This window comes from Nerophis ophidion, linkage group LG05 (assembly GCF_033978795.1).
Source record: "Nerophis ophidion isolate RoL-2023_Sa linkage group LG05, RoL_Noph_v1.0, whole genome shotgun sequence".
NCBI classification, from domain to species: Eukaryota; Metazoa; Chordata; class Actinopteri; order Syngnathiformes; family Syngnathidae; genus Nerophis; species Nerophis ophidion.
This window is the reverse complement of record NC_084615.1, coordinates 17,009,756-17,021,791: the sequence shown is the minus strand read 5'-3', so window position 1 is coordinate 17,021,791 and position 12,036 is coordinate 17,009,756. Positions and strand designations below refer to the sequence as shown.

At 42.1% G+C, this 12,036-nt stretch overlaps 1 protein-coding gene across 2 annotated transcripts in view; it reads right to left on the bottom strand.

Annotated features, from left to right (window-relative positions):
• Positions 1-11,180, bottom strand: part of sesn4 (sestrin 4) — a 51,239-nt gene extending 40,059 nt beyond the window's left edge. For both annotated transcript variants that reach the window (XM_061900238.1, XM_061900239.1), the window contains exon 1: positions 10,981-11,180. In XM_061900238.1, coding sequence (XP_061756222.1) covers positions 10,981-11,031 — 51 coding nt within the window. In that variant the 5' untranslated portion in view covers positions 11,032-11,180. The remainder of the gene's footprint in view (positions 1-10,980) is intronic.
• Between the last annotated feature and the right edge of the window lie 856 nt (positions 11,181-12,036).

Here is a 12,036-nt window from a genome sequence, read left to right as displayed (position 1 = left end):
TGCTGGTCTTCAAACCAGAGAGGGACAAAGGATTAATGATAGTAAAAATAAATAAATGGTGAGGAGTTATACTCTGTATTAAACATGACTTTGTGGTCATGTTGCAGATGCAGGAACATTTGCAAAAAGGCTGCACCGTCATTTGCCAGTCAAACTACTAACAAAATAATACACGCTTTTTTCAAACATATGTAAAATAACAGGTCATCCATCGTATATTCAGACTGGAGACGGCAGTGTGATGTAAATATAAACTGAATACAATGATTAGCAATTCATTTTCAACCCATATTCAGTTGAATGCACTACAAAAGACAAGATATTTAATGTTCAAACTCATAAACATTATTTTTTTTTGCAAATAATAATTCACTTAGAATTTCATGGCTGCAAAACGTGCCAAAGTAGTTGGGAAAGGGCATGTTCACCACTGTGTTACATCAGCTTTTCTTTTAACAACACTCAATAAACGTTTGGGAACTGAGGAAACTAATTGTTGAAGCTTTGAAAGTGGAATTCTTTCCCATTCTTGCTTGATGTACAACTTAAGTCGTTCAACAGTCCGGGTTCTCCGCTGTCGTATTTTACGCGTCATAATGCGCGACACATTTTCGATGGGAGACAGGTTTGGACTGCAGGCGGGCCAGTAAAGTACCCACACTCTTTTTTTACAAAGCCACGCTGTTTTAACTCTTGTCTTGCTGAAATAAGCAGGGGCGTCCATGATAACGTTGCTTGGATGACAACATATGTTGCTCCAAAACCTGTATGGACCTTTCAACATTAATGGTGCCTTCACAGATGTGTAAGTTACCCATGCCTTGGACACTAATACACCCCCATACCATCACACATGCTTGCTTTTCAACTTTGCGCCTATAACAATCCGAATGGTTATTTTCCTCTTTGTTCTGGAGGACACCACGTCCTCTGTTTCCAAATGTAATTTCAAATGTGGACTTGTCAGACCACAGAACACCTTTCCACTTTGCATCAGTCCATCTTAGGTGACCTCGGGCCAGGCCCAGCCAGCGGATTTTCAGGATACTTTTGATAACTGGGTTTGGCTTTGCATAGTAGAGTTTTAACTTGCACTTACAGATGTAGCAAACAACTGTAGTTACTGACAGTGGTTTAATGAAGTTCCTGAACCCATGTGGTGATATCCTTTACACACTGATGTTATTTTTTGATACAGTACCGCCTGAGGGATCAAAAGTCCGTAATATCATCGCTTAAGTGGAGTGATTTCTCCAGATTCTCTGAACCGTAGATGGTAAAATCCCTACATTCCTTGCAATAGCTCGTTGAGAAATGTTCTAAAACTGTTCGACGATTTGCTTACAAAGTGGTGACCCTCGCCCCATCCTTGTTTGTGAATTACTTAGCTGCTTTTATACCCAACCATGGCACCCACCTGTTCCCAATTAGCCCGCACACCTGTGGGATGTTCCAAATAAGTGTTTGATGAGCCTTCCTCAACTTTATCAGTATTTATTGCCACCTTTCCCAACTTCTTTGTCACGTGTTGCTGGCATCAAATTCTAAAGTTAATGATTAGTTGCAAAAAAAAAAAAAGTCTTTATCAGTTTGAACATCAAATATGTTGTCTTTGTAGCATATTCAACTGAATATGGGTTGAAAAGGATTTGCAAATCATTGTATTCCGTTTATATTTACATCTAACACAATTTCCCAACTCATATGGAAACGGGGTTTGTAAGTACTCTGTGTGTGTGCACTGCCAAACATGCTCCTCTGCGCTTAAATAACCCAGCAATGACAACGTGACGACTGGTTTGGACGACCAGTACTTTTTAGAGGCGGTATAGTACTGAATATAATTCATTAGTTCCGCGGTACTAAACTAGTACTGATATACCGTAAAATAATGTAATGCAATAAAGGACTTTTGTTGAACAATTCCCCTTCAATGTGAAACTATCATGTAGTCTAATGAAATCCCCACTTGTGGTCAGACTTTGGAAGATAAAAACATCTTGTGAGTGGAATACAATGCACAAAAAAAAAAAAGGCGCACCATGATTTGCCAGTCAAAAACAAATCCCCACCTTTGCTTATTGAGCAGGAAGCCGGGCTTGAGGCGGCATGAAAAACAGGAGCGACGTCATGAAAAACAAGGAGACAAAGAGCAGGAGTATGGATGAAGTGTTTCAAAAAAACCACGCTGGTGGCAAATGTGTCAGCGCGAGATGTGTGGGTCATGTGTTGCTGCTGCAGATAGAGGAGAAGGACATTCAATCTGCATTCCAATTATGTCTAAAGGGGAGAAGGGGGGGGGGGGGGGGGCTCCATCCAGGAATACTCTACTAGTCTGCCCCCCCCCCCCCCCCATCCCCCCCAAAAAATCCCCGGAAGCAAGAGGCAGGCAAGGCTGATTTTGGCTCTGCAACCTGAACTGAGGGAGCAGCAAAGAGAAGAAAGGGTGCAGACTGAACGCGAGCAAGACAAACACAACTCTGTGCTGCAGGCTGGGAAAACACAACTGATTTCACCTTAGAGAGCACATAAACACGACTTCCACTTCTACTTTTTGGCTTTGCCGCAAACACTCCACATGCATTGCCTGTGCATAAGAAACACTGCCAAGTTTGTCCCAATTCATGACAAACAATCAAAACAGAGCCAACAATCAGATGTTGCTCTCCGTAAAACCTTTTGTCCATGCCACGGGTCCCAAAACTTTTTTACTCGAGGGGGCGCATCGGGGGCCAGACTGTAAAACGGCTCAATTTTTGTTTCATCTAACATCACATGGACAAAGATAAGAGCTTCTGGGGGGAAGTTTTGTGGTCGGATGCAACAAAAATGGAGCTGTTTGGAGGAGAAAATGTGAGGCCTTTAATCCATCCATCCATCCATCCATCCATTTTCTACCGCTTATTCCCTTTTGGGGTCGCGGGGGGCGCTGGCGCCTATCTCAGCTACAATCGGGCGGAAGGCAGGGTAAACCCTGGACAAGTCACCACCTCATCGCAGGGCCAACACGGATAGACAGACAATATTCACACTCACATTCACACACTAGGGCCAATTTAGTGTTGCCAATCAACCTATCCCCAGGTGCATGTCTTTGGAGGTGGGAGGAAGCCGGAGTACCCGGAGGGAACCCACGCATTCACGGGGAGAACATGCAAACTCCACACAGAAAGATCCCGAGCCTGGGTTTGAACCCAGGACTGCAGGACCTTCGTATTGTGAGGCAGATGCACTAACCCCTCTTCCACCGTGAAGCCCGAGGCCTTTAATTCCAAGAACACAATTCCTACCGTCAAGCATGGTGGTGGTAGTATTATGCTCTGGGCTTGGAACTGGTGCTTTACAGAGAGTAAATGGGACAATGACCTCCAAGTTCTTCAGGACAAGCTAAAATCATCAGCCCGAAGGTTGGGTCTTGGGTGCAGTTGGGTGTTCCAACAGGACAGTGACCCCAAACACACCTCAAAAGTGGTAAAGGAATGGCTAAATCAGGCTAGAATGAAGGTTTTAGAAAGGCCTTGTGAAAGTCATGACTTCTGGACAATGCTGAAGAAACAAGTCAATGTCAGAAAAGCAACACATTTTGTCAAGAGGAGTGGTGAAAAAGTCAAGCAAAAGCAAGCGCCTCATTGCAGTGAAACTTGCCAAGGGACATGTAAGCAAATATTTTTACCTCTAAAGCAGGGGTGTCAAACTCAAATACAGAGTGGGCCAAAATTTTAAACGAAACAAAGCCGCGGGCCAAGGTTGAACAAATAAACCTTGTAATAGGGACCCAAACAAGTTATGCATTAAATACTGAACAAGCAAGGCTTATATAACCTTAGTGACATGCAAAATCCAGTATCAAATAATAATAATAATAATTGAAAGAATGGCAATGGCATATCAAATCAGATTTGAATAAAAATGTTATGTCTTTTTTTTCTATTTGCAATCTTCTGAGGTAAATATCAAATTTTTTCCACAGGCTAATAATAAATTTGAAAATAAAATAACAAAAATGAATGAACCAAACATTCAAGCCTCGAAATAGCAAGAGAAAAGGCATGAATAAAACGTTAATTATTGGTCAGTTTGCTGGAAGTTTCCCGGAATAGTTAGTGCTGCAAGGGATTCTGGGTATTTGTTCTGTTGTGTTACGGTGAGGATGTTCACCCGAAATGTGTTTGTCATTTTTGTTTGGTCTGGGTTCACAGTGTGGCGCATATTTGTAACAGTGCTAAAGTTGTTTATACAGCCACCCTCAGTGTGACCTGTATGGCTGTTGACCAAGTATGCATTGCATTCACTTGTGCGTGTGTGTGTGTGTAAAAGCCACAAATATTATGTGACACGCTGTTAGTATGGAGGGAAAGCGGACGTGACGACAGGTTGTAGAGAGAACGCTAAAGGCCGTGCCTTAAATGCACGCCCCCAATATAGTTGTCCAGGTGGAAATCGGTAGAAATTCGGGAGAATGGTTGCTCCGGGAGATTTTCGGGAGGGGCACTGAACTTCGGGAGTCTACCGGGAAAATTAGGAGGGTTGGCAAGTATGAGTATTAGCGGTGAATGCGGTATTACAGCAGCACCGACTCTAATGCTAAATTGATATTGCCTCAAGGGCCAAAATAAATTACACGGCAGGCCAGATTTGGCCCGTGGGCCAGAGTTTGAAACTCATGCTCGAAAGGCTTAGTGGCCACATGCGTGGACAGCACCTTTTAGCTCTTATTTCCTAAAATGTGTACACTACTGAATTGGGGTCTTATGGTCACTTATGTGGACACTTATACTGCCATCTGGTGGTGTCAGAAAAGTATAACATACAATGGAATTTAAAAAAAAAAGTGCAAAAATAAACAAGTACACAATCGTGTACTTATGGACCAAGTACATCGTATCAAAAGATGATTCTTACTTTTTATTCTAATTAGGGTCTAATAAGCCCAAATAGCAAAGAGAAATTAAAAAAAAGCATGTAAACAAATAGCTTGGGCCTTAAGAGGTTGCTGCATGTATACTTAAGACCCAACATTTTCAGTAGAGCCATAATAAATTCATAAAATAAGCAAACTACATGAAAGTTTTTCGTGACCAACAGGTATGTGCTCCAATCACAATCACGAAAAAATAAGAGTTGCAGAAATGATTGGAAACTAATATATATTAGGGGTGTAACGGAACGTGTATTTGTATTAAACCCTTTTGGTACAGGGGTTTTGGTTCGGTTCGGAGGTGTACCGAACGAGTTTCCACACGGACATATTAAGTAGCGTAGCACACGTTGTGTAAACAATGCACACCGAGACACAACACACGGCATGCTAGCAGCGACCGGGCTACGATAGACTGACTATACGTCCTCTTTTCACCGGATATGTCCTCTTTTGCGGGGCTGTCCGGGTGGAGTTTCTTAAATGCCTCAAAATGTCCGGCATTTTAAGTTAGGGTTGCGTGTATTTTCAATGTACGTTCGGGGTTAAAAACAAAACAAATTGTGCACGCAGCAGCATTCGTGAGGGAGGGGCGGAGACAGAGAGAGCGAGAGAGTTATGATAAACGCGCATGCGTCGCCAAGCTCTGCTTTTTATCCATAGATTTATCAGATTTTATTTTTTATTATCCATAGCAGGGGTGCCCCGAAGGTAATTTGCGCCCCACAGCTAATGTTTTAAAAGGCCCACCGCACATTCTAAAAATGCTATTAAAAGAAACAAAAACATAACAAAAATGAAATAAAAAAGCTTAAAAGTTAAATGTAATTTAGAAAAAGTTGCAATGTTGACTAATAAAACAAAGCTGTTTTTTTTCTTTCAAACTGTCATTGCTCAAAACATAATATTGAATCAAAATCAATGTTATTATGAATTATTGACCTATCCAAGGTTCACATTACCGCACATCAAATATTCCACTAAGAAAAATATTTTTGGTGGAAGATTTTGCAAATTTGGTAAATAAATAACCCCCCAAAAATTATTTTGTTGTTTTCTTACTGTACCGAAAATGAACCGAACCGTGACCTCTAAATCGAGGTACGTACCGAACCGAAATTTTTGTGTACCGTTACACCCCTAATATATACATATTCCTTGCGCACTAATTAACTGAAAGAACAGCACTTGATGATGTCATGTTATTGTTGGGAAAATGCATTTTTATACATACAATATGCGAGAGTAACAAGCGGTAGGAAATGGATTAGAAAGGACAGATTCTAAAAAATAAAAACATTTTTTTATTTACCCGGGACTTCCTGCGGGCCGGATTTGACGCCGGTGGGCTGTATCTGGCCCGCGGACCGTAGTTTGGGGACCAGTGGTCTATGGCAGTGTTTTTCAGCCACGGTGCCGTGAGATACGATCTGGTGTACCATGGGAGATGATCTAATTTCATCTATTTGGGGCAGAAAATGTTTTTTGCAAACCAGTAATTGGAGTCTGCAAATGATGTGTTGTTGTTGAGTGTCGGTGTTGTCTAGAATAACCGTGTAATAATCTCCCATATCAGTAGGTGGCAGCCGGTAGCTAATTGCTTTGTAGATGTTGGAAACGGCGGGAGGCAGGGTGCAGGTAAAAAAAAAAGGTATTTAATGCTTAAACAAGAAAATAAACTAAGAAAAGGCGTTGAAGCCTAGGGAAGGCTATGCGGAACAAAAATAAAACTGAACTACAAAGTAAACAAAACCAGAATGCTGGACGACAGCAAAGACTTGCTGCGGAGCAAAGACGGCGTCCACAAAGTACATCCGTACATGACAATCAACAATGTCCCCGCAAAAAAGGATAATGTGTCCATTTCTACCGGTTATTCCCTTCGGTGTCACGGGGGGGCTGGGGCCTATCTCATCTACAATCGGGCGGAAGGCGGCGCACACCCTGGACAAGACGCCATCTCATAACAGGGTAAAAACAACTGAAATATTCTAGATTGCTAAAACAAAGTACATGCGGGAAATATCGCTCAAACGAAGACATGAAACTGCTACAGGAAAATGCCCAAAAAATAGGAGCGCAAGACAAGAAGTAAAACACTACACACAGGAAAACTGCAAAAAATACAAAATAAGTCAGGGTGTGATGTGACAGGTGGTGACAGTACACCTACTTTGAGACAAGAGCTATAGTCATGCATGCTTGCTTATGCTTTATAGTCATATCCAACTATTGCGGCGACGACTTTTTACTGTCAACCGACTTTCGTTTTTTTTGTGATTTCTGCTGGTGGTGTGCGTCCGCATTTTGTCAAGGCAAAAAAATGTGCCTTAGCTCAAAAAACACTGATCAATGCAGCTCCCTGTGCTTGGAACATGTTACAAAGAGACTGAATTTTTTTTATCCTTAAAGGCCTACTGAAATGAGATTTTCTTATTTAAACGGGGATAGCAGGTCTATGTGTCATACTTGATCTTTTCGCGATTTTGCCATATTTTTGTTGAAAGGATTTAGTAGAGAACATCCACGATAAAGTTCGCAACTTTTGGTGCTGATAAAAAAGCCTTGCCTGTACCGGAAGTAGCAGACGATGACGTCACAAGGGTGAGGGTTCCTCATGTCCTCACATTGTTTGTAATGGGAGCCTCCAGCAGCAAGAGCTATTCGAACCAAGAAAACGACAATTTCCCCATTAATTTGAGCGAGGATGAAAGATTCGGGGATGATGTTGATAGCGAAGGACTAGAAAAAAATAATAAAATAAAGTAAAGAAGAAAAAAAAAGGCGATTGCATTGGCACGGATTCAGATGTTTTTAGGCACATTTACTAGGATAATTCTGGGAAATCCCTTCTCTTTCTATTGTGTTTCTAGTGTTTTAGTGAGTTAAATAGTACCTGACAGTTGGAGGACGGGTGTCTTGAGGCCAGTCTCTGAGGGAAGGCGACGTCAGCTGCATAGACGGCGCAAGCTCCGGTAAGAGGCGACTTTTTACCACAATTTTCTCACCGAAACCTGCCGGTTGACAAGTGGTGGGGAACCATGTTCGCTTGACCGCTCTGATCCATAGTAAAGCTTCACCTCCGGGAATTTCAAACAAGAACTCACCGTGTGTTTGTGCGGCTCAAGGCTAAAGCTTCCCACCTCCATCTTTCTACTTTGACTTCATTATTAATTGAACAAATTGCAAAAGATTCAGCAACACAGATGTCCAGGATACGGTTTAATTGCGCGATGAAAAGAGACGACTTTTAGCCGCAAATGGTGCTGCGCTATGTCCTGACATTCCGCGACGTTTTGAAAAAGGAAATTTAAAATTGCAATTTAGTAAACTAAACCGGCCGTATTGGCATGTGTTGCAATGTTAATATTTCATCATTGATATATAAACTATCAGACTGCGTGGTCGGTAGTAGTGGGTTTCAGTAGGCCTTTAAATGCTTTTAAATGTAAAGAGAGAGCATTTGAAGGCTCCTCAGTTAACTGTAAGTCAGTGGTTCTTAAAGGGGAACATTATCACCAAACCTATGCAAGCCTCAATACAGACCTTGATGTTGCAGAAAAAAGACCATGTATTTTTTTAACCGATTTCCGAACTCTAAATGGGTGAATTTTGGCAAATTAAATGCCTTTCTGTTTATCGGTCTTTTAGCGATGACGTCAGAACGTGACGTCACCGAGGTAATACACCCGCCATATTCATTTTCACATTACAAACACCGGGTCTCAGCTCTGTTATTTTCCGTTTTTTCGACTATTTTTTGGAACCTTGGAGTCATCATGCCTCGTCGGTGTGTTGTCGGAGGGTGTAACAACACTAACAGGGAGGGATTCAAGTTGCACCACTGGCAAGAAATCTGCCGCCAGACCCCCATTGAATGTGCCAGAGTGTCTGCCGGCGATGCTAAGACAGACATGGCACAGAGATGTATGGATAACCTGCAGATGCATTTGCAACAATTAAGTCAACAAAATCACAAAGGTGAGTTTTGTTGATGTTGTTGACTTATGTGCTAATCAGACATATTGGGTCACGGCATGACTGCCAGCTAATCGATGCTAACATGCTACGCTAATCGATGCTAACATGCTATTTACGCTAGCTGTATGTACATTTGAAACTAGATACCCACGTTTAATGCGAAACAAACACTTACCAATCGACGGATTTAAGTTGCTCCAGTGTCACAAGATGCGAAAGTCCTGATCGTTTGGTCCGCACATTTTACCGGCGATGCTAATAAGGCAGCCATGCTGTGGGCCACTTCATTAGGTACACCCACGCTATGGCCGAATAGCGTCAATAGCTATTCGCTCAATAGCTTCAAATTCTTCTTCAGTTTTGTTTTCGCTATCTGCCTCCATACTCCGACCATCGGTTTCAATACATGCGTGATCTGTTGAATCGCTTAAGCCGCTGAAATCCGAGTCTGAATCCGAGCTAATGTCGCTATATCTTGCTGTGGTAACCGCCATGTTGTTTGTATTGGCATCCCTGTATGACGTCACAGGGAAATGGACAGTCGCATCGCAAATAGCGAAAATCAAGAACTTTAAAGCTTTATTTAGGGATATTCCGGGGCCGGTAAAATTTTGAAAAAAACTTCAAAAAATACAACAAGCCACTGGGAACTGATTTTTATTGATTTTTAACCCTTTTGAAATTGTGATAATCTTCCCCTTTAACATTGTTGGTGGTACCGAACCCCACTAGTTTCATATGCGCATTCACCAAACCCTTCTTTTGTCCATCCATCCATTTCCTACCGCTTATTCCCTTTGAGGTCGCGGGGGGCGCTTGTGCCTATATCAGCTACAATCGGGCGGAAGGCGGGGTACACCCTGGACAATTCGCCACATAGACAACATCCACACTCACATTAGCACACTAGGGCCAATTTAGTGTTGATTGTGAAAAATATATATATTTTTTCAAATTCAAGACAAAGTTATATGTTTTTTACTGGTGCACAAAATGAGCCATGCATGATCACCTTGTTAAAAGAACAAACCCAACACAGTGCATGAACTCACAACAAATTAAACACTTGCAAATCAGATGGTAAATTAGAAGGAACATTGTTTGGTGGTATCCATAAAACGCAGATAGGGAGAGGTTTTTATTTACACGATGAGTTGGGTGTGTCTTGACCTCCGCGGTGGAGACGCCGTCGAAACCCTGAGGCCGACTCACCGAACCCCTAAGGTTTGATCGAACCAAGGTTAAGAACCACTGCTGTAAGTGTTTGACTTGATCTCCATTTTGTCATTTTATGTGCAACTCTGCTGCCTCTAAGCCAGGACTCCCTTGAAAAATAGTTTTTTCACTATCAATAGGATTTTTTTTCCTGGCTATATACCCAAAAAATACAAATAAAAAGCAGAGTGATGCTATATTTTTCTATGCTGGTCCTCCCCGTTTAGCTCCGGTGAGTCTGCAGCAAACATCTCTATGAGGACTCCTGGAGACGGCGCCCCCTCTCGGCTGCCAAGCGAACAGCAGCGGCGAGGGCAGAAAAACAAGTTTGATTGGCAGTCCAGTTCAGCTCGCAGGAATCAAAAAAAAAAAAAGGCTTAGCCAAACAAACCGCTCGACATGAAGACGCTATAAAAACAACCGTGTTGTTGTTGATAAGCTGCATTTCACACTTTAAGTCTGGTGACGTCATCGCCCATCCACCGCACATTAATGTTGATGATTTCTAACATGTTTACTCCTTCTATTTATTCAATACTTTGTTTTTTAAAGTATTCATGACGATTATAAGGAGGGCGGAGACCCAAAAAAAATCAAGGCTTGAAAGCAAGTTCTCATAAAAGTTACTTTTGATAGTCTATTTCTGTCCGAATGTATTAAAAATAGCCATGTTAGCAAAGTTAGCAAGTGCGATATGAAGTTTGGCTAGCTTCTTTTTAATTAGTTTAGAATTGAAAACGTAATTGTAAAAAGGCTGAAAATATTAATGTACGCGGTGGTTAAATGCATGTTTAAGCGGAATTTCCCCCCCTTTGTGAAATGAATGAAGTCCGTTATTTAGTTAGCCGAGCTCGGCGGCGACCTACCTGGCATTGGCTTCTGAGCGGGTACTCCATCTTATTCGCACAGATGATCATTTTCCAGCCAGTGTGCGCTGTACGTGGACGCGGCGGCGGTGCTTTTCTCCCGGGACACAGCGAACAAAAGGCGGCCGGTGGAGACGAGCGGGTGGCCTTCCGCCGCTGGAGCGAGGCTGCCTCGCAAGTGGCGGAGGAATCTTCCACCACGCGAGCTGACAACTCCGGTAACAGCGCGGGCCAATCAGAGCGCGGAGGGGGCGGGGCTTGGCTGACATCGGAAGTAAGAGACGGGGAGAGGCGGGGATTGGGTGACGCAGGGCGGAAGTGTGAAATAACATCTGCAAACAAGTGCAGTGGGGAAACAAAGGAGCTGCTGTATAAATATATATTATTGTTTTCGAACATGAACACATATTTTTAATAATGTGAATACAATTAAAGGCCTACTGAAATGAGATTTTTTTTATTTAAACGGGGATAGCAGGTCGATTCTATGTGTCATACTTAATTATTTCGCAATATTGCCATATTTTTGCTGAAAGGATTTAGTAGAGAACATCGATGATAAAGTTCACAACTTTTGGTCGCTAATACAGGCATGTGATTTGACCACAATGAAAAAGACTGAAAAAAAATTCCGGGGGTCTGGAAGACCAATTTAACATGCTAAAATTAAAGGCCTACAGAAACCCACTACTACCGACCACGCAGTCTGATAATATTTCATCATTGATGTATAAACTAACATTGCAACACATGCCAATACGGCCATTTTAGTTTACTAAATTACACTTTTAAATTTCCCGGGAGTTTCGTCTTGGAAACGTCGTGTAATGATGACGTGTACGCAAGAGGTCACGGGTTTTTAGGAAGTATGAGCGCTGCACACACACACAGCTAAAAGTCGTCTGCTTTAACGGCATAATTACACAGTATTTTGGAGATCTGTGTTGCTGAATCTTTTGCGATTTGTTCAATTAATATTGGAGAAGTCAAAGTAGAAAGATAGAGTTGGGAAGCTTTAGCCTTTAGCCACACAAACACACGGTGATTCCTTGTTTA